Genomic DNA, 23,085 nt, shown 5'->3' with positions numbered 1-23,085 from the left:
GGTTTCGGAAACACTGGTATGCGCATATATATTTGAAAGCGTTACGTCGTGCTAGCTTGTATCACTCTCGTCGTTGCTCTACTGATCCTATCTTCCATCACAATTTAACAACAGATCACTCGAACAGAGGTCACAAAATACTCTGGGAAGATCCACGAGACATTAAAGGTGCAAAAAATTCCTTTTAATGGTGTGCCTTCCATAATTTTGGGAAGAAAAGTGTTCGATTGTCTGCACGGCAAAGATAGAAAAGCTGGAGAGAAAAGGAAACGAAAAGACGCAGAAGAAGTAAATGAAATATTGCACTGTACATACACATATTTTTCTCATCCGCGACATTGATGTTACTACTGTCACCTATGGCTTTTGAACCCGAAAGATCAGATACACATCGATCACTGGGTCATATGACATTGATCTCAGAATACTTTTATGACAAACGCGATAACACTTCAATCTCGGCTAAATTGAAGATGGTTTAGAACTTACCAATTATAAAAACCTTTCACTGACGTACGCTGTTGACAAAAGAGAAAATAAACGCAATTCTACGCTTTTTTATTTCTATCCAGCTGTCGCATGTCGGCTCCTTATCTTACAAGCATCGCGCAATGACACTTCTATTTCTTCACATTCCAAAAAATTATATAGCTTGAGAAATGTACTATCACTCATCTTACGCTGATATACTTATCTTTTACAGAAGGCTGGTCACAAAGATTTCGTGTTCAAGAAAAGAAGATTTCTCGTTCAAGACACGCGGAAGTTTGACTACAAAGTACAGATAAAAATGCGAGAAATTTTATTTTTTGCAGAGCACAGAGTAGTTCCACTCATGTATTGACAGAACACTGATAAATCCGGTAAGCGTTATCACTGTCGAAAATTCCCGCTACGTAGTCACCGGCTTATTGACTGGAACGAAAGGTGGTCTCGTTTTGGATTATTCAAGACACTTCGAGCTTCCTGATGTTTTTTCTCTGTGTCTGAGACGTTAGTGTGGTCAAAAAAAGCTAACACACTGCCAGCACCAAGTTGTCTTTTCATCCACATAAACGCCGTGAATCAATTTTAAAACCTGACAGAAAAGTTGAGTTGAAGCAGCGGGAAAAGCTTATTTGTGCACTGCATCAGAGGCATTCAGTTTACTGTTACAAGGCAGCCATTTTTTTCCTTCAAATGTATGATTTTTCGTCTTTCATATTCAAGAAGAGAGCAAAAAGAGATGGGAGACTGCGTCTAGAAATTTTCGAAAACCTTTACAAGGGATCGCTAAGTACGAAAGAACGATTTACATTGAACTAACTCTCATTACAGATAATCAGAATCCCTTCGTTGGCAAGGTAACTAAGTGTTCAACACGAATTAATGTAACGGTCAATGAAAAAAAGTACGCGGGGGGCAAGCCGGTCAAAGTGTGAAATAAAAGTGCCTGTACATTTTTTGCCATGATTTTGTTTTCCTTGTTGTTGTTAAAGTACAATTTCAAACATTCACACAGTAAAAAAAAATGGCAACGGAGTAAATAACGTATAGGTGTGTATTACTAGGGCGTTCCCACTTGAAATAGCGAGCATTTTCACAGTTCGAGTTTTTTATTTCTATAGGTCGCTGGAATATCTCAACCCCTTGATGAGAAGATCATCAAGAGGATCCACGAGCTCGTTGCGGAGGGAGTTAAGGAAATATATGAAAAGAGACGGCATTTGAAAATCTTTGTGAAAGAGGTCTTGTTTCGAGATGATCAGCACAAGACACAAACCGACGATACTTCCCTAGGACATCTGACCTGCGCACGCACATGTATCGAGCTACGGTTAAAAACCGCAGGTCAAGAGTTGACCCGGCAAATGTCCACATAAAGACAGATAAGCGGAGAAAAGTTTACAACACTGATTCCTTTTCTTTTTTCCCCAATCAGAACAAGTAAACACGCCTATGGAGGTTCCAGTCTGGTCTGAAAATGAAAAAGAAGAAGGTGATCACTGCAAATTGAAGCATTGGGGTTCTTATTTATAGCGTATTGTTTATGGTATATCTGTGATCTTTGCCCCACCTTGACGAGACATCCCTTGATTTTACCATACTGCTTTCTTTTGTTGTTGTTGTTATAGATGAGTTGGATGAGGAAGTAAGTCTCACTCAAGAGGGGGGAGAACAAGAGTGGGCAATCAACTCAAAGAGGAAATGGGAATGACAAAAATGTAAAGATCACAGAATATTAAAACTTCAAAACAGTTTGGTTTAAATATCAAGAAATTAATGTAACGAGTAGCAGCCAGTTATTGTTAGAGTTTAATCAAGTCCATTACATTATTAAATTCAGAGTTACTCTGTTTTGAGAGAAGGAAATTGAGGAGCTGTAATGTAATTATCATCATGGCAGGACCACATAGTAAAATTTGTTTATAGAGACTTTTGGAGGAGAGGGGGAAGACTTGTGACAAGCTGGCTTACATATACATGAACTTTACCAAATGGGTTTTCTTTTTTCAAGTTATGTTACACAAAAGAACACAAAAATAATAATAATACTTTTGAATATTAGGAGCCTGGCATAAGCAAGAAATCAAAGTTAATTTGGGTAATAAAGTTAATTTGATCTTCCAATGTTCTTTAATTTTAACCACTAATAAAATTTGCCATTTCAATTTATCCCCTCCATTGTTTTGGTTGTTGTATGCCAAAAAAAAAAAAAAAAAAAAACAATCAAACAAAAAACATTCAGCAACAACTGTCCTATATTGTGGTAAATAATTTATCACAAAATACATGGTATATTATGATTTGATTTACCAAAGTGGCACAGGCCTTTCACTGTCTATCCATAAATTAAAAGGGGAAATAATTTGTAAAATGTGAGCTATTCTACATCTTGATCGTATAATTAATCATCCATGTGAAATAGGTTACTTGAAATCAATGTGAAAGATTTGTAAGATATTCAGACCCCTGATAACAATTACTGATGTTCTGATTTGTAGTATTTAAAGGTAATGATTTCAGAGGAAGTAGAGGAAGAAACTTCTGGATATGGAATTTTGTTGCAAACATCTGTTAAATCAGTTAAAAACTCTCTCTTATCATATTTCAAGAGTACATGATTGCCACACCAAAACCTTTTGTTTTCTACATTGAACACCAAGTGATGATTATGGTTTCAATAATAAAAGCTGCTGACTTAAGAACTTTGCAAAAATATCTATGTACAAAGAAATAAATTGTGGTTATTTACTCCAGTAGCAGGTTAAACCATTCCTCTCTGATGGAAGTGACAGAAATTGTCATGGTGGTTTTGGTGGATGGAGAGAGAAACATCCACCAAAACCACTTTAATCAAATTTCATGTCTTATGATGTCATTATGAACGTTTGGTCAGCAATTGTGCATTATAAGAAATAATTAGCCAGAACGTAAACTGCTAATGTTTTGTGGAATATAATTCTTTTGCTTCCTTGAAGGTCTAACATTGGCCATAGATAAAATTCAAAAATTACTCTTGTTGGTTTTGATCACTGTTTTGGTGGATGTCCACGCCTGACATCCACCAGAACTACCAAATACCTTGGCACCTTTTGAATATTGGAAGTATCTGTCTAAAATTGCGCGAAACGTTTTATAATACTACCATCAAACAATAAATTAGTACTTACCATTTCTCGGTTGTAAAGTTTTGACGCAAGTTTCCAAACAAATATTCCACTCAAGTCATCGGGATAAATCGGAATGTTTTCGTAGCTTCATAATACGTCATGAGGTGTCCATCGTTCCATCTCAGTCCCTCTCGACCGAGAAGGTTTGTAGAATGTAATGCTGAGAAAAAGACTGGTGAGGAACTAGATTTAAACCTCGCGAATTTACGTACTTCTCTCGTTTCTAAAAGTACGTCCCTCGTTTCTATCCCTTGTTTTCCTGCCTTCGGAAAGTTTGGATGCTGGTAGAGCAGTTTTTCATAATTTTCAGCTTTGGCAGACTCTCCGAGGAGTAAGCTGTTGTTCTAGGTAAGGCTTTTTGGTTTATATTGTCTTTTCTATTTGATCAAATCTAAAAGAACGAATTGTACCTAACTGGGAAGGCGTTGGGCTAATGCTCGCGTGGTTTAGCATAAGAGCGAACTCGATCGTTGTTTTAAAGAGTTTTCAGCAATGTTAAAGGGAAGGAGGCGATCTTTTGTGTTTTCTTCATCCAAAAACTATATGCATTATGAACAGTGTGAGGCTCTATGTAAAAAGTAGAGCTGGTGTCAACCATTCAGACAAGGTATGTCAAAGGGTGAATTGTATTCATCAAAAAAGCTCAGGGGTCCTCTCTTCCGTTTGCTGCCTGCCCACACCAATGATATTAAAGCACCTTGTCAGAGATGACTCTAGAGATATCTTGATGTTGCTTTAAATGAATCGTTTTATATAGGACATAGCTCGAACTGAATTTTTGGATCATTAACCCTTTGGGTTAGTAGACATCTTTTTTACGAACCAAATTATAAAGTTTGGTATATATCCAAGCTCACAAGTTACACTTTCTCAAGTACTGAACATTTTGTTAATAACAACCAGGACAAAATAAAGAGCGGCTGAAATTGCATGGTGACCTTAAAAATGTTGACAATTATGCACCTATTTTAATTCACTCTCATTTACCATAATTAAAGAACTCTGCATAATTCAGTGCTGAACTGCCAGAACCTTGTGAACAATAATATTTTGGTGCGAATAAGGATCTGCAACATAGCGGTCTGATAAAGTTGCATCTAGATCCCCACATTTAACACAAATTTGCATTCAGGGCCTTCCGCTCAACATGGCTGTAAAGCTCAATTCAATCCTAAAGACTGCAAGAACAAATTGTTTCAGACAGAAAACAGGCTAATGCAAGTAAATAACACATAAACCGTTCCCAAAACTTATTATTTATTTGTAAAAAGCAGCAGCCTATTTCTATAACATAATTTAAATATGGTAGAAAATTTTACTAACCATGTCGGGTTAGTTGGACACATTTTTAGTAACCGAATGTTGAAAATTACTAACCATTGGTTAACGGGTTACCGTTGATTTTGAGCCCTGTTAGAGAACTCGGGCGTCCTCTTTCCTTTTGGTGCTTGCCCAAACCAATATCAATTAAAAAACTTTTTTAGTGATAAAAGGGAGAAAGAAAAGGGGAGTGGCTTCTGAGAAAATTGAAGCTCTAGATGGAGGGTTTAAGTTTGGATCAATCTACATTATCCCTTTCAACTCTAAAAGTGACTAGCATCTAACTTTTCCTAACCGTATTATCCCCAAATCAAACGGTACGGTCCTGAGACGTAGGGAAATGATCATAAACTGAAGAAGCTGTTGATAGTTAGACAAGATGTCCTTGTAAGTACTATGGAAAGTGTATTTAGAACAGTTTGGAGAATATGCATACTGATGTTAGGGTGTAAAGGGTTACTGTTTGTAATTAAAAGGTCAATTAAAAGGTAAAAAAGGTCATAATTAAAAGGTCATAATTAAAAGGTCAATTGTATTCATCAAAAAAGCTCAGGGATCCTCTTTCCTTTTACTACCTGCCCACACCAATAACATTAAGGAATCATGTGAGAGGAGATGAGTGTAGAGATATGTTGATGTGGTGTTGAATGAATTGTTATATGGAGAAGAGCTCGTGTGTCCTCTTTCCTTTTGGTGCCTGTCCACACTAATGAGAATTAAACACCAAGTTAGAGACAACTCTATAGATATGTACCATGGGAAGTGTATTAAGAACAGTTTGGAGAAAATGCATACTGATGTTAGGGTGTAAAGGGTTTCTCTTTGTAATTAAAATTTAATACTTTAATTGAGCTTGGGAGTTATCCTACTAAACTTGTTATATATAGGAGAACTCGGGTGTCCTCATTCCTTCTTTTTCCTGCCCAAACCAATATCAATTAAACACTTAGTTAGAGACAACTCTAGAGATATGTTGATGTTGCTTAAGATGAATTGTTATGGTCAACTTTCCATTTGGTGCATGCCCAAATCAATATCAGTTAAAAAACTTAGTTGGTGATATAAGATGGAGAAGAAAGAGAGATTGGCTTTAGAGAAAATTGAAGCTCAAGATAGAGGGTTTAAGTTCGGATCAAATAAATATTTCAACCTTTCAATCTAATTTATCCTTTTGAACCCTAAAAGTGACTAGCATCTAACTTTTCCTAACGGTATTATCCACAAATCAGACAGCAAGGTCCTGAGACTTAGGGAAATGATCATAAACTCAAGAAGCTGTTGATAGTTAGACAAGATGTCCTTGTAAGTACTATGGGAAGTGTCTTTAGAACAGTTTGGAGAATATGTATACTGATGTTAGGGTGTAAGGGGTTACTGTTTGTCATTAAAATTAGTGAAACTTTTATTGTACGATTTTTAATAATTTTTATTAGTGTGGGAAAACTCCGCTCCAGTTGGCAGCAGAGAAAGGTCATATTGACATGTTGAGGTTCCATGTAAAAATTGGAGCTGATGTCAACTATTCAGATAAGGTATGTTAAAAGGTCAATTGTATTCATCGAAAAAGCTAAGGGATCCTCTTTCCTTTTGCTACCTGCCCACACCAATAACATTAAGAAATTATGTGAGAGGAGATGAGTGTAGAGATGACTGTGTTGATGTGGCATTGAATGTATTGTTATATAGAGAAGAGCTCGTGTGTCCTCTTTCCTTTTGGTGCCTGCCCACACTAATGAGAATTAAACACCAAGTTAGAGACGACTCTATAGATATGTACCATGGGAAGTGTATTTAGAACAGTTTGGAGAATGTACATACTGATGTACATACTAAACTTGTTATATATAGGAGAACTCGGGTGTCCTCATTCCTTCTTTTTCCTGCCCAAACCGATATCAATTAAACACCAAGTTAGAGACAACTCTATAGATGTGTACCATGGGAAGTGTATTTAGAACAGTTTGGAGAAAATGCATACTGATGTTAGGGTGTAAAGGGTTTCTCTTTGTAATTAAAATATAATACTTTAATTGAGCTTGGGAGCTATCCTACTAAACTTTTTATATATAGGAGAACTCGGGTGTCCGCATTCCTTCTTTTGCCTGCCCAAACCGATATCAATTAAACACTAAGTTAGAGACAACTTTAGAGATATGTTGCTGTTGCTTAAGATGAATTGTTATATGGAAATTTCTGTGGTCCACTTTCCATTTGGTGCTTGCCGAAGTCAATATCAGTTAAAAAACTTAGTTGGTGATATAAGATGGAGAAGAAAGAGAGAGTGGCTTAAGAGAAAATTGAAGCTCAAGATAGAGGGTTTAAGATCAGATCAAATGAATATTTCAACCTTTCAATCTAATTTATCCTTTTGAACCCTGAAAGTGACTAGCATCTAACTTTTCCTAATAGAATTATCCCCAAATCAAACAGTAAAGTCCTCAGACTTAGGGAAATGATCATAAACTGAAGAAGCTGTTGATAGTTAGACAAGATGTCCTTGTAAGCACTAATGAAAGTTTGTTTAGAACAGTTTGGAGAATATGCATGGGGATGTTCAGGTGTAAAGGGTTACTGTTTGTAATTAAAATTAGTGAAACTTTTATTATATGCTTTTTAATATTTTTTATTAGTTTGGCAAAACTCCACTCCACTTGGCTGCAAAGCAAGGTCATATTGACATTGTGAGGTTCCTTGTAGAAAGTGGAGCTGATGTCAACTATTCAGATAAGGTATGTTAAAAGGTCAGTTGTATTCATCGAAAATTCTCAGGGATCCTCTTTTCTTTTGCTACCTGCCCACACCAATAACATTAAGGAATCATGTCAGAGGAGATGAGTCTAGAGATATGTTGATGTGGCATTGAATGAATTGTTATATAGAGAAGAGCTCGTGTGTCCTTTTTCCTTTTGGTGCCTGCCCACACTAATGAGAATTAAACACCAAGTTAGAGACAACTCTATAGATATGTACCATGGGAAATGTACTTAGAACAGTTTGGAGAAAATGCATACTGATGTTAGGGTGGAAAGGGTTTCCCTTTTTAATTAAAACTTAATACTTTAATTGAGCTTCGAAGTTATCCGTCTAAACTTGTTATATATAGGAGAACTCGGGTGTCCTCATTCCTTCTTTTTCCTGCCCAAACCAATATCAATTAAACACTAACTTAGAGACAACTCTAGAGATATGTTGATGTTCCTTAAGATGAATTGTTATATGGAAATTGTTGTGGCCAACTTTCCATTTGGCATATGGCCAAGTCAATATCAGTTAAAAAAGTTAGTTGGTGATATAAGATGGGGAAGAAAGAGAGAGTGACTTAAGAGAAAATTGAAGCTCAAGATGAGGGTTTAAGTTCAGATCAAAATTAATAAATATTTCAACCTTTGGATCTAATTTATCCTTTTGAACCCTAAAAGTGACTACCATCTAACTTTTCCTAATAGTATTATCCCCAAATCAAACAGTAAGGTCCTGAGACTTAGGGAAATGATTATAAACTGAAGAAGCTGTTGATAGTTAGACAAGATGTCCTTGTAAGTACTATGGAAAGTGTCTTTAGAACAGTTTGGAGAATATGCATACTGATGTTCGGGTATAAAGGGTTACTGTTTGTAATTAAAATTAGTGAAACTTTGATTATACGCTTTTTAATATTTTTTATTAGTTTGGCAAAACTGCACTCCGGTTGGCTGCAGAGAAAGGTCATATTGACATTGTGAGGTTCCTTGTAGAAAGTGGAGCTGATGTCAACTATTCAGATAAGGTATGTTAAAAGGTCAATTGTATTCATCAAAAAAGCTCAGGGATCCTCTTTCCTTTTGCTACCTGCCCACACCAATAACATTAAGGAATCATGTCAGAGGAGATAAGTCTAGAGATATGTTGATGTGGCATTGAATGAATTGTTATATAGAGAAGAGCTCGTGTGTCCTCTTTCCTTTTGGTGCCTGCCCACACTAATGAGAATTAAACATCAAGTTAGAGACAACTCTATAGATATGTACCATGGGAAGTGTATTTAGAACAGTTTGGAGAAAATGCATACTGATGTTAGGGTGTAAAGGGTTTCTCTTTGTAATTAAAATTTAATACTTTAATTGAGCTTGGGAGTTATCCTACTAAACTTGTTATATATAGGAGAACTCGGGTGTCCTCATTCCTTCTTTTTCCTCCCCAAACCGATATCAATTAAACACTAAGTTAGAGACAACTCTAGAGATATGTTGCTTAAGATGAATCGTTATATCGAAATTTCTGTGGCCTACTTTCCATTTGGCGCATGCCCAAGTCAATATCAGTGAAAAAACTTAGTTGGTGATCTAAGATGGGGAAGAAGGAGAGAGTGGCTTAAGAGAAGATTGAAGTTTCAGATAGAGGGTTTAAGTTCGGATCGAAATTAATAAATATTTCAACCTTTGGATCTAATTTATCCTTTTGAACCCTAAAAGTGACTAGCATCTAACTTTTCCTAATAGTATTATCTCCAAATCAAACAGTAAGGTCCTGAGACTTAGGGAAATGATTATAAACTCAAGAAGCTGTTGATCGTTAGACAAGATGTCCTTTTAAGAACTATGGGAAGTGTCTTTAGAACAGTTTGGAGAATGTACATACTGATGTTCGGGTATAAAGGGTTACTGTTTGTAATTAAAAGTAGTGAAACTTTTATTATACGCTTTTTAATATTTTTTATTAGTTTGGCAAAACTGCACTCCGGTTGGCTGCAGAGAAAGGTCATATTGACATTGTGAGGTTCCTTGTAGAAAGTGAAGCTGATGTCAACTATTCAGATAAGGTATGTTAAAAGGTCAATTGTATTCATCAAAAAAGCTCAGGGATCCTCTCTCCTTTTGCTACCTGCCCACACCAATAACATTAAGGAATCATGTCAGAGGAGATGAGTCTAGAGATATGTTGATGTGGCATTGAATGAATTGTTATATATTAGAGAAGAGCTCGTGTGTCCTCTTTCCTTTTGGTGCCTGCCCACACTAATGAGAATTAAACACCAAGTTAGAGACAACTCTATGGATATGTACCATGGGAAGTGTATTTAGAACAGTTTGGAGAAAATGCATACTGATGTTAGGGTGTAAAGGGTTTCTCTTTGTAATTAAAATTTAATACTTTAATTGAGCTTGGGAGTTATCCTACTAAACTTGTTATATATAGGAGAACTCGGGTGTCCTCATTCCTTCTTTTTCCTGCCCAAACCGATATCAATTAAACACTAAGTTAGAGACAACTCTAGAGATATGTTGCTTAAGATGAATTGTTATATCGAACTTTCTGTGGCCAACTTTCCATTTGGCGCATGCCCAAGTCAATATCAGCAAAAAAACTTAGTTGGTGATCTAAGATGGGGAAGAAGGAGAGAGTGGCTTAAGAGAAAATTGAAGTTTCAGATAGAGGGTTTAAGTTTGGATGAAAATTAATAAATATTTCAACCTTTGGATCTAATTTATCCTTTTGAACCCTAAAAGTGACTACCATCTAACTTTTCCTAATAGTATTATCCCCAAATCAAACAGTAAGGTCCTGAGACTTAGGGAAATGATTATAAACTCAAGAAGCTGTTGATAGTTACACAAGATGTCCTTTTCAGAACTATGGGAAGTGTCTTTAGAACAGTTTGGAGAATGTACATACTGATGTTTGGGTATAAAGGGTTACTGTTTCTAATTAAAATTAGTGAAACTTTTATTATATACGTTTTAATATTTTTTATCAGTTTGGCAAAACTCCACTCCACTTGGCTGCAGAGAAAGGTCGTATTGACATTGTGAGGTTCCTTGTACAAAGTGGAGCTGATGTCAACTATTCAGATAAGGTATGTTCAAAGGTCAATTGTATTCATCAAAAAAGCTCAGGGATCCTCTCTCCTTTTGCTACCTGCCCACACCAATAACATTAAGGAATCATGTCAGAGGAGATGAGTCTAGAGATATGTTGATGTGGCATTGAATGAATTGTTATATAGAGAAGAGCTCGTGTGTCCTCTTTCCTTTTGGTGCCTGCCCACACTAATGAGAATTAAACACCAAATTAGAGACAACTCTATAGATATGTACCATGGGAAGTGTATTTAGAACAGTTTGGAGAAAATGCATACTGATGTTAGGGTGTAAAGGGTTTCTCTTTGTAATTAAAACTTAATACTTTAATTGAGCTTGGGAGTTATCCTACTAAACTTGTTATATATAGGAGAACTCGGGTGTCCTCATTCCTTCTTTTTCCTGCCCAAACCGATATCAATTAAATGCTAAGTTAGAGACAACTCTAGAGATATGTTGCTTAAGATGAATTGTTATATCGAAATTTCTGTGGCCAACTTTCCATTTGGCGCATGCCCAAGTCAATATCAGGGAAAAAACTTAGTTGGTGATCTAAGATGGGGAAGAAGGAGAGAGTGGCTTAAGAGAAAATTGAAGTTTCAGATAGAGGGTTTAAGTTCGGATCAAAATTAATAAATATTTCAACCTTTGGATCTAATTTATCCTTTTGAACCCTAAAAGTGACTAGCATCTAACTTTTCCTAATAGTATTATCCCCAAATCAAACAGTAAGGTCCTGAGACTTAGGGAAATGATTATAAACTGAAGAAGCTGTTGATAGTTAGACAAGATGTCCTCTTAAGCACTATGGGAAGTGTCTTTAGAACAGTTTGGAGAATATGCATACGAATGTTCGGGTGTAAAGGGTTACTGTTTGTTATTAAAATTAGTGAAACTTTTATTATAGGCTTTTAATTATTTTTTATTAGTGTGGCAAAACTCCACTCCAGTTGGCATTAGAGAAACGTCATTTTAACCTTGTGAGGCTCCTTGTAGAAAGTGTAGTTGATGTCAACCATTCAAATGAGGTATGTTAAAAGGTCAATTGTATTCATCAAAAAAGCTCAGGTATCATCCTATTTTCTTCTGTTGGCTGACCAAACCAATATCAATTAAACACCAAGTTAGAGATGACTCTAGAGATATGTTGATGTTGCTTTGAATGAATTGTTATACGTAGGAGAACTCAGGTGTCCTCTTTCCTTTTGGTGCCTGCCCACACTAATGAGAATTAAACACCAAGTTAGAGACAACTCTATAAATATGTACCATGGGAAGTGTATTTAGAACAGTTTGGAGAAAATGCATACTGATGTTAGGGTGTAAAGGGTTTCTCTTTGTAATTAAAATTTAATACTTTAATTAAGCTTGGGAGTTATCCTACTAAACTTGTTATATATAGGAGAACTCGGGCGTCCGCATTCCTTCTTTTTCCTGCCCAAACCGATATCAATTAAACACTAAGTTAGAGACAACTCTAGAGATATGTTGCTTAAGATGAATTGTTATATCGAAATTTCTGTGGCCAACTTTCCATTTGGCGCATGCCCAAGTCAATATCAGTGAAAAAACTTAGTTGGTGATCTAAGATGGGGAAGAAGGAGAGAGTGGCTTAAGAGAAAATTGAAGTTTCAGATAGAGGGTTTCAGTTCGGATCGAAATTAATAAATATTTCAACCTTTGGATCTAATTTATCCTTTTGAACCCTAAAAGTGACTAGCATCTAACTTTTCCTAATAGCATTATCCCCAAATCAAACAGTAAGCTCCTGAGACTTAGGGAAATGATTATAAACTCAAGAAGCTGTTGATAGTTACACAAGATGTCCTTTTAAGAACTATGGGAAGTGTCTTTAGAACAGTTTGGAGAATGTACATACTGATGTTTGGGTATAAAGGGTTACTGTTTGTAATTAAAAGTAGTGAAACTTTTATTATACGCTTTTTAATATTTTTTATTAGTTTGGCAAAACTCCACTCCACTTGGCTGCAGAGAAAGGTCGTATTGACATTGTGAGGTTCCTTGTAGAAATTGGAGCTGATGTCAACTATTCAGATAAGGTATGTTAAAAGGTCAATTGTATTCATCAAAAAAGCTCAGGGATCCTCTCTCCTTTTGCTACCTGCCCACACCAATAACATTAAGGAATCATGTCAGAGGAGATAAGTCTAGAGATATGTTGATGTGGCATTGAATGAATTGTTATATAGAGAAGAGCTCGTGTGTCCTCTTTCCTTTTGGTGCCTGCCCACACTAATGAGAATTAAACACCAAATTAGAGACAACTCTATAGATATGTACCATGGGAAGTGTATTTAGAACAGTTTGGAGAAAATGCATACTGATGTTAGGGTGTAAAGGGTTTCTCTTTGTAATTAAAACTTAATACTTTAATTGAGCTTGGGAGTTATCCTACTAAACTTGTTATATATAGGAGAACTCGGGTGTCCTCATTCCTTCTTTTTCCTGCCCAAACCGATATCAATTAAACACTAAGTTAGAGACAACTCTAGAGATATGTTGCTTAAGATGAATTGTTATATCGAAATTTCTGTGGCCAACTTTCCATTTGGCGCATGCCCAAGTCAATATCAGGGAAAAAACTTAGTTGGTGATCTAAGATGGGGAAGAAGGAGAGAGTGGCTTAAGAGAAAACTGAAGTTTCAGATAGAGGGTTTAAGTTCGGATCAAAATTAATAAATATTTCAACCTTTGGATCTAATTTATCCTTTTGAACCCTAAAAGTGACTAGCATCTAACTTTTCCTAATAGTATTATCCCCAAATCAAACAGTAAGGTCCTGAGACTTAGGGAAATGATTATAAACTGAAGAAGCTGTTGATAGTTAGACAAGATGTCCTCTTAAGCACTATGGGAAGTGTCTTTAGAACAGTTTGGAGAATATGCATACGGATGTTCGGGTGTAAAGGGTTACTGTTTGTAATTAAAATTAGTGAAACTTTTATGATAGGCTTTTAATTATTTTTTATTAGTTTGGCCAAACTCCACTCCAGTTGGCACTTGAGGAATGTCATTTTAACCTTGTGTGGCTCCTTGTAAAAAGTGGAGCTGATGTCAACCATTCAAATGAGGTATGTTAAAAGGTCAATTGTATTCATCAAAAAAGCTCAGGTATCATCCTCTTTTCTTCTGTTGGCTGACCAAACCAATATCAATTAAACACCAAGTTAGACATGACTCTAGAGATATGTTGATGTTGCTTTGAATGAATTGTTATACGTAGGAGAACTCAGGTGTCCTCTTTCCTTTTGGTGCCTGCCCACACTAATGAGAATTAAACACCAAGTTAGAGACAACTCTATAGATATGTACCATGGGAAGTGTATTTAGAACAGTTTGGAGAAAATGCATACTGATGTTATGGTGTAAAGGGTTTCTCTTTGTAATTAAAATTTAATACTTTAATTGAGCTTGGGAGTTATCCTACTAAACTTGTTATATATAGGAGAACTCGGGTGTCCTCATTCCTTCTTTTTCCTGCCCAAACCGATATCAATTAAACACTAAGTTAGAAACAACTCTAGAGATATGTTGCTTAAGATGAATTGTTATATCGAACTTTCTGTGGCCAACTTTCCATTTGGCGCATGCCCAAGTCAATATCAGTGAAAAAACTTAGTTGGTGATCTAAGATGGGGAAGAAGGAGAGAGTGGCTTAAGAGAAAATTGAAGTTTCAGATAGAGGGTTTAAGTTCGGATGAAAATTAATAAATATTTCAACCTTTGGATCTAATTTATCCTTTTGAACCCTAAAAGTGACTAGCATCTAACTTTTCCTAATAGCATTATCCCCAAATCAAACAGTAAGGTCCTGAGACTTAGGGAAATGATTATAAACTCAAGAAGCTGTTGATAGTTACACAAGATGTCCTTTTAAGAACTATGGGAAGTGTCTTTAGAACAGTTTGGAGAATGTACATACTGATGTTTGGGTATAAAGGGTTACTGTTTGTAATTAAAAGTAGTGAAACTTTTATTATATGCTTTTTAATATTTTTTATTAGTTTGGCAAAACTCCACTCCACTTGGCTGCAGAGAAAGGTCTTAATTACATTGTGAGGTTCCTTGTAGAAACTGGAGCTGATGTCAACTATTCAGATAAGGTATGTTAAAAGGTCAATTGTATTCATCAAAAAAGCTCAGGGATCCTCTCTCCTTTTGCTACCTGCCCACACCAATAACATTAAGGAATCATGTCAGAGGAGATGAGTCTAGAGATATGTTGATGTGGCATTGAATGAATTGTTATATAGAGAAGAGCTCGTGTGTCCTCTTTCCTTTTGGTGCCTGCCCACACTAATGAGAATTAAACACCAAGTTAGAGACAACTCTATAGATATGTACCATGGGAAGTGTATTTAGAACAGTTTGGAGAAAATGCATACTGATGTTAGGGTGTAAAGGGTTTCTCTTTGTAATTAAAATTTAATACTTTAATTGAGCTTGGGAGTTATCCTACTAAACTTGTTATATATAGGAGAACTCGGGTGTCCTCATTCCTTCTTTTTCCTGCCCAAACCGATATCAATTAAACACTAAGTTAGAGACAACTCTAGAGATATGTTGCTTAAGATGAATTGTTATATCGAACTTTCTGTGGCCAACTTTCCATTTGGCGCATGCCCAAGTCAATATCAGGGAAAAAACTTAGTTGGTGATCTAAGATGGGGAAGAAGGAGAGAGTGGCTTAAGAGAAAATTGAAGTTTCAGATAGAGGGTTTAAGTTCGGATCAAAATTAATAAATATTTCAACCTTTGGATCTAATTTATCCTTTTGAACCCTAAAAGTGACTAGCATCTAACTTTTCCTAATAGTATTATCCCCAAATCAAACAGTAAGGTCCTGAGACTTAGGGAAATGATTATAAACTCAAGAAGCTGTTGATAGTTACACAAGATGTCCTTTTAAGAACTATGGGAAGTGTCTTTAGAACAGTTTGGAGAATGTACATACTGATGTTTGGGTATAAAGGGTTACTGTTTGTAATTAAAAGTAGTGAAACTTTTATTATATACTTTTTAATATTTTTTATTAGTTTGGCAAAACTCCACTCCACTTGGCTGCAGAGAAAGGTCTTAATTACATTGTGAGGTTCCTTGTAGAAACTGGAGCTGATGTCAACTATTCAGATAAGGTATGTTAAAAGGTCAATTGTATTCATCAAAAAAGCTCAGGGATCCTCTCTCCTTTTGCTACCTGCCCACACCAATAACATTAAGGAATCATGTCAGAGGAGATGAGTCTAGAGATATGTTGATGTGGCATTGAATGAATTGTTATATAGAGAAGAGCTCGTGTGTCCTCTTTCCTTTTGGTGCCTGCCCACACTAATGAGAATTAAACACCAAGTTAGAGACAACTCTATAGATATGTACCATGGGAAGTGTATTTAGAACAGTTTGGAGAAAATGCATACTGATGTTAGGGTGTAAAGGGTTTCTCTTTGTAATTAAAATTTAATACTTTAATTGAGCTTGGGAGTTATCCTACTAAACTTGTTATATATAGGAGAACTCGGGTGTCCTCATTCCTTCTTTTTCCTGCCCAAACCGATATCAATTAAACACTAAGTTAGAGACAACTCTAGAGATATGTTGCTTAAGATGAATTGTTATATCGAACTTTCTGTGGCCAACTTTCCATTTGGCGCATGCCCAAGTCAATATCAGGGAAAAAACTTAGTTGGTGATCTAAGATGGGGAAGAAGGAGAGAGTGGCTTAAGAGAAAATTGAAGTTTCAGATAGAGGGTTTAAGTTCGGATCAAAATTAATAAATATTTCAACCTTTGGATCTAATTTATCCTTTTGAACCCTAAAAGTGACTAGCATCTAACTTTTCCTAATAGCATTATCCCCAAATCAAACAGTAAGGTCCTGAGACTTAGGGAAATGATTATAAACTCAAGAAGCTGTTGATAGTTACACAAGATGTCCTTTTAAGAACTATGGGAAGTGTCTTTAGAGCAGTTTGGAGAATGGACATACTGATGTTTGGGTATAAAGGGTTACTGTTTGTAATTAAAAGTAGTGAAACTTTTATTATATGCTTTTTAATATTTTTTATTAGTTTGGCAAAACTCCACTCCACTTGGCTGCAAAGAAAGGTCTTATTGATATTGTGAGGTTCCTTGTACAAAGTGGAGCTGATGTCAACTATTCAGATAAGGTATGTTAAAAGGTCAATTGTATTCATCAAAAAAGCTCAGGGATCCTCTCTCCTTTTGCTACCTGCCCACACCAATAACATTAAGGAATCATGTCAGAGGAGATGAGTCTAGAGATATGTTGATGTGGCATTGAATGAATTGTTATATAGAGAAGAGCTCGTGTGTCCTCTTTCCTTTTGGTGCCTGCCCACACTAATGAGAATTAAACACCAAGTTAGAGACAACTCTATAGATATGTACCATGGGAAGTGTATTTAGAACAGTTTGGAGAAAATGCATACTGATGTTAGGGTGTAAAGGGTTTCTCTTTGTAATTAAAATTTAATACTTTAATTGAGCTTGGGAGTTATCCTACTAAACTTGTTATATATAGGAGAACTCGGGTGTCCTCATTCCTTCTTTTTCCTGCCCAAACCGATATCAATTAAACACTAAGTTAGAGACAACTCTAGAGATATGTTGCTTAAGATGAATTGTTATATCGAAATTTCTGTGGCCAACTTTCCATTTGGCGCATGCCCAAGTCAATATCAGGGAAAAAACTTAGTTGGTGATCTAAGATGGGGAAGAAGGAGAGAGTGGCTTAAGAGAAAATTGAAGTTTCAGATAGAGGGTTTAAGTTCGGATCAAAATTAATAAATATTTCAACCTTTGGATCTAATTTATCCTTTTGAACCCTAAAAGTGACTAGCATCTAACTTTTCCTAATAGTATTATCCCCAAATCAAACAGTAAGGTCCTGAGACTTAGGGAAATGATTATAAACTGAAGAAGCTGTTGATAGTTAGACAAGATGTCCTCTTAAGCACTATGGGAAGTGTCTTTAGAACAGTTTGGAGAATATGCATACGGATGTTCGGGTGTAAAGGGTTACTGTTTGTTATTAAAATTAGTGAAACTTTTATTATAGGCTTTTAATTATTTTTCATTAGTGTGGCAAAACTCCACTCCAGTTGGCATTAGAGAAACATCATTTTAACCTTGTGAGGCTCCTTGTAGAAAGTGTAGCTGATGTCAACCATTCAAATGAGGTATGTTAAAAGGTCAATTGTATTCGTCAAAAAAGCTCAGGTATCATCCTCTTTACTTCTGTTGCCTGACCAAACCAATATCAATTAAACACCAAGTTAGAGATGACTCTAGAGATATGTTGATGTTGCTTTGAATGAATTGTTATACGTAGGAGAACTCAGGTGTCCTCTTTCCTTTTGGTGCCTGCCCACACTAATGAGAATTAAACACCAAGTTAGAGACAACTCTATAGATGTGTACCATGGGAAGTGTATTTAGAACAGTTTGGAGAAAATGCATACTGCTGTTAGGGTGTAAAGGGTTTCTCTTTGTAATTAAAATATAATACTTTAATTGAGCTTGGGAGCTATCCTACTAAACTTTTTATATATAGGAGAACTCGGGTGTCCTCATTCCTTCTTTTTCCTGCCCAAACCGATATCAATTAAACACTAAGTTAGAGACAACTCTAGAGATATGTTGCTGTTGCTTAAGATGAATTGTTATATGGAAATTTCTGTAGTCCACTTTCTATTTGGTGCTTGCCCAAGTCAATATCAGTTAAAAAACTTAGTTGGTGATATAAGATGGAGAAGAAAGAGAGAGTGGCTTAAGAGAAAATTGAAGCTCAAGATAGAGGGTTTAAGATCAGATCAAATGAATATTTCAACCTTTCAATCTAATTTATCCTTTTGAACCCTGAAAGTGACTAGCATCTAACTTTTCCTAATAGTATTATCCCCAAATCAAACAGTAAAGTCCTCAGACTTAGGGAAATGATCATAAACTGAAGAAGCTGTTGATAGTTAGACAAGATGTCCTTGTAAGTACTAATGAAAGTTTGTTTAGAACAGTTTGGAGAATATGCATGGGGATGTTCAGGTGTAAAGGGTTACTGTTTGTAATTAAAATTAGTGAAACTTTTATTATATGCTTTTTAATATTTTTTATTAGTTTGGCAAAACTCCACTCCACTTGGCTGCAAAGCAAGGTCATATTGACATTGTGAGGTTCCCTGTAGAAATTGGAGCTGATGTCAACTATTCAGAGAAGGTATGTTAAAAGGTCAGTTGTATTCATCGAAAATTCTCAGGGATCCTCTTTTCTTTTGCTACCTGCCCACACCAATAACATTAAGGAATCATGTCAGAGGAGATGAGTCTAGAGATATGTTGATGTGGCATTGAATGAATTGTTATATAGAGAAGAGCTCGTGTGTCCTCTTTCCTTTTGGTGCCTGCCTACACTAATGAGAATTAAACACCAAGTTAGAGACAACTCTATAGATATGTACCATGGGAAATGTATTTAGAACAGTTTGGAGAAAATGCATACTGATGTTAGGGTGTAAAGGGTTTCCCTTTTTAATTAAAACTTAATACTTTAATTGAGCTTCGAAGTTATCCGTCTAAACTTGTTATATATAGGAGAACTCGGGTGTCCTCATTCCTTCTTTTTCCTGCCCAAACCAATATCAATTAAACACTAAGTTAGAGACAACTCTAGAGGTATGTTGATGTTGCTTAAGATGAATTGTTATATGGAAATTGTTGTGGCCAACTTTCCATTTGGCGTATGGCCAAGTCAATATCAGTTAAAAAAGTTAGTTGGTGATCTAAGATGGGGAAGAAAAAGAGAGTGACTTAAGAGAAAATTGAAGTTTCAGATAGAGGGTTTCAGTTCGGATCAAAATTAATAAATATTTCAACCTTTGGATCTAATTTATCCTTTTGAACCCTAAAAGTGACTAGCATCTAACTTTTCCTAATAGTATTATCCCCAAATCAAACAGTAAGGTCCTGAGACTTAGGGAAATGATTATAAACTGAAGAAGCTGTTGATAGTTAGACAAGATGTCCTCTTAAGCACTATGGGAAGTGTCTTTAGAACAGTTTGGAGAATATGCATACGGATGTTCGGGTGTAAAGGGTTACTGTTTGTTATTAAAATTAGTGAAACTTTTATTATAGGCTTTTAATTATTTTTTATTAGTGTGGCAAAACTCCACTCCAGTTGGCATTAGAGAAATGTGATTTTAACCTTGTGAGGCTCCTTGTAGAAAGTGTAGCTGATGTCAACCATTCAAATGAGGTATGTTAAAAGGTCAATTGTATTTGTCAAAAAAGCTCAGGTATCATCCTCTTTACTTCTGTTGCCTGACCAAACCAATATCAATTAAACACCAAGTTAGAGATGACTCTAGAGATATGTTGATGTTGCTTTGAATGAATTGTTATACGTAGGAGAACTCAGGTGTCCTCTTTCCTTTTGGTGCCTGCCCACACTAATGAGAATTAAACACCAAGTTAGAGACAACTCTATAGATGTGTACCATGGGAAGTGTATTTAGAACAGTTTGGAGAAAATGCATACTGATGTTAGGGTGTAAAGGGTTTCTCTTTGTAATTAAAATATAATACTTTAATTGAGCTTGGGAGCTATCCTACTAAACTTTTTATATATAGGAGAACTCGGGTGTCCTCATTCCTTCTTTTTCCTGCCCAAACCAATATCAATTAAACACTAAGTTAGAGACAACTCTAGAGATATGTTGATGTTGCTTAAGATGAATTGTTATATGGAAATTGTTGTGGCCAACTTTCCATTTGGCGTATGGCCAAGTCAATATCAGTTAAAAAAGTTAGTTGGTGATCTAAGATGGGGAAGAAAGAGAGAGTGACTTAAGAGAAAATTGAAGTTTCAGATAGAGGGTTTCAGTTCGGATCAAAATTAATAAATATTTCAACCTTTGGATCTAATTTATCCTTTTGAACCCTAAAAGTGACTAGCATCTAACTTTTCCTAATAGTATTATCCCCAAATCAAACAGTAAGGTCCTGAGACTTAGGGAAATGATTATAAACTGAAGAAGCTGTTGATAGTTAGACAAGATGTCCTCTTAAGCACTATGGGAAGTGTCTTTAGAACAGTTTGGAGAATATGCATACGGATGTTCGGGTGTAAAGGGTTACTGTTTGTTATTAAAATTAGTGAAACTTTTATTATAGGCTTTTAATTATTTTTTATTAGTGTGGCAAAACTCCACTCCAGTTGGCATTAGAGAAACCTCATTTTAACCTTGTGAGGCTCCTTGTAGAAAGTGTAGCTGATGTCAACCATTCAAATGAGGTATGTTAAAAGGTCAATTGTATTCGTCAAAAAAGCTCAGGTATCATCCTCTTTACTTCTGTTGCCTGACCAAACCAATATCAATTAAACACCAAGTTAGAGATGACTCTAGAGATATGTTGATGTTGCTTTGAATGAATTGTTATACGTAGGAGAACTCAGGTGTCCTCTTTCCTTTTGGTGCCTGCCCACACTAATGAGAATTAAACACCAAGTTAGAGACAACTCTATAGATGTGTACCATGGGAAGTGTATTTAGAACAGTTTGGAGAAAATGCATACTGATGTTAGGGTGTAAAGGGTTTCTCTTTGTAATTAAAATATAATACTTTAATTGAGCTTGGGAGCTATCCTACTAAACTTTTTATATATAGGAGAACTCGGGTGTCCTCATTCCTTCTTTTTCCTGCCCAAACCAATATCAATTAAACACTAAGTTAGAGACAACTCTAGAGATATGTTGATGTTGCTTAAGATGAATTGTTATATGGAAATTGTTGTGGCCAACTTTCCATTTGGCGTATGGCCAAGTCAATATCAGTTAAAAAAGTTAGTTGGTGATCTAAGATGGGGAAGAAAGAGAGAGTGACTTAAGAGAAAATTGAAGTTTCAGATAGAGGGTTTCAGTTCGGATCAAAATTAATAAATATTTCAACCTTTGGATCTAATTTATCCTTTTGAACCCTAAAAGTGACTAGCATCTAACTTTTCCTAATAGTATTATCCCCAAATCAAACAGTAAGGTCCTGAGACTTAGGGAAATGATTATAAACTGAAGAAGCTGTTGATAGTTAGACAAGATGTCCTCTTAAGCACTATGGGAAGTGTCTTTAGAACAGTTTGGAGAATATGCATACGGATGTTCGGGTGTAAAGGGTTACTGTTTGTTATTAAAATTAGTGAAACTTTTATTATAGGCTTTTAATTATTTTTTATTAGTGTTGCAAAACTCCACTCCAGTTGGCATTAGAGAAATGTGATTTTAACCTTGTGAGGCTCCTTGTAGAAAGTGTAGCTGATGTCAACCATTCAAATGAGGTATTTTAAAAGGTCAATTGTATTCGTCAAAAAAGCTCAGGTATCATCCTCTTTACTTCTGTTGCCTGACCAAACCAATATCAATTAAACACCAAGTTAGAGATGACTCTAGAGATATGTTGATGTTGCTTTGAATGAATTGTTATACGTAGGAGAACTCAGGTGTCCTCTTTCCTTTTGGTGCCTGCCCACACTAATGAGAATTAAACACCAAGTTAGAGACAACTCTATAGATGTGTACCATGGGAAGTGTATTTAGAACAGTTTGGAGAAAATGCATACTGATGTTAGGGTGTAAAGGGTTTCTCTTTGTAATTAAAATATAATACTTTAATTGAGCTTGGGAGCTATCCTACTAAACTTTTTATATATAGGAGAACTCGGGTGTCCTCATTCCTTCTTTTTCCTGCCCAAACCAATATCAATTAAACACTAAGTTAGAGACAACTCTAGAGATATGTTGATGTTGCTTAAGATGAATTGTTATATGGAAATTGTTGTGGCCAACTTTCCATTTGGCGTATGGCCAAGTCAATATCAGTTAAAAAAGTTAGTTGGTGATCTAAGATGGGGAAGAAAGAGAGAGTGACTTAAGAGAAAATTGAAGTTTCAGATAGAGGGTTTCAGTTCGGATCAAAATTAATAAATATTTCAACCTTTGGATCTAATTTATCCTTTTGAACCCTAAAAGTGACTAGCATCTAACTTTTCCTAATAGTATTATCCCCAAATCAAACAGTAAGGTCCTGAGACTTAGGGAAATGATTATAAACTGAAGAAGCTGTTGATAGTTAGACAAGATGTCCTCTTAAGCACTATGGGAAGTGTCTTTAGAACAGTTTGGAGAATATGCATACGGATGTTCGGGTGTAAAGGGTTACTGTTTGTTATTAAAATTAGTGAAACTT

The 23,085-nt window shown here is 35.7% G+C and overlaps 1 protein-coding gene and 1 long non-coding RNA gene across 3 annotated transcripts in view; one reads left to right on the top strand and one right to left on the bottom strand.

Moving 5' to 3' along the window:
- Positions 1-1,576: 1,576 nt before the first annotated feature.
- On the bottom strand, positions 1,577-3,763 carry LOC148716088 (uncharacterized). The gene is made up of 2 exons (XR_015995453.1): positions 3,654-3,763; positions 1,577-1,957 (listed from the first exon to the last, which is right to left on the bottom strand). It is a non-coding gene; the product is annotated as an uncharacterized LOC148716088 (long non-coding RNA).
- Positions 3,764-3,862: 99 nt separating this feature from the next.
- LOC111338399 (uncharacterized) overlaps positions 3,863-23,085 on the top strand; it is a 40,341-nt gene continuing 21,118 nt past the window's right edge. Inside the window, exons 1-17 of one of the 2 annotated variants that reach the window (XM_088745417.1) lie at positions 3,863-4,001; positions 6,407-6,505; positions 7,604-7,702; positions 8,641-8,739; positions 9,673-9,771; positions 10,708-10,806; positions 11,740-11,838; positions 12,772-12,870; positions 13,804-13,902; positions 14,836-14,934; positions 15,868-15,966; positions 16,900-16,998; positions 17,932-18,030; positions 18,965-19,063; positions 20,003-20,101; positions 21,041-21,139; positions 22,079-22,177. In XM_088745417.1, coding sequence (XP_088601543.1) covers positions 6,455-6,505; positions 7,604-7,702; positions 8,641-8,739; positions 9,673-9,771; positions 10,708-10,806; positions 11,740-11,838; positions 12,772-12,870; positions 13,804-13,902; positions 14,836-14,934; positions 15,868-15,966; positions 16,900-16,998; positions 17,932-18,030; positions 18,965-19,063; positions 20,003-20,101; positions 21,041-21,139; positions 22,079-22,177 — 1,536 coding nt within the window. In that variant the 5' untranslated portion in view covers positions 3,863-4,001; positions 6,407-6,454. The remainder of the gene's footprint in view (positions 4,002-6,406; positions 6,506-7,603; positions 7,703-8,640; positions 8,740-9,672; positions 9,772-10,707; positions 10,807-11,739; positions 11,839-12,771; positions 12,871-13,803; positions 13,903-14,835; positions 14,935-15,867; positions 15,967-16,899; positions 16,999-17,931; positions 18,031-18,964; positions 19,064-20,002; positions 20,102-21,040; positions 21,140-22,078; positions 22,178-23,085) is intronic. The other variant, XM_088745418.1, reaches the window with a different exon arrangement.

This window comes from Stylophora pistillata, chromosome 14 (assembly GCF_964205215.1).
Source record: "Stylophora pistillata chromosome 14, jaStyPist1.2, whole genome shotgun sequence".
Taxonomy (NCBI): Eukaryota; Metazoa; Cnidaria; class Anthozoa; order Scleractinia; family Pocilloporidae; genus Stylophora; species Stylophora pistillata.
Note: the sequence above shows the minus strand (reverse complement) of the source record. Positions and strands in the feature narration are given on the sequence as shown.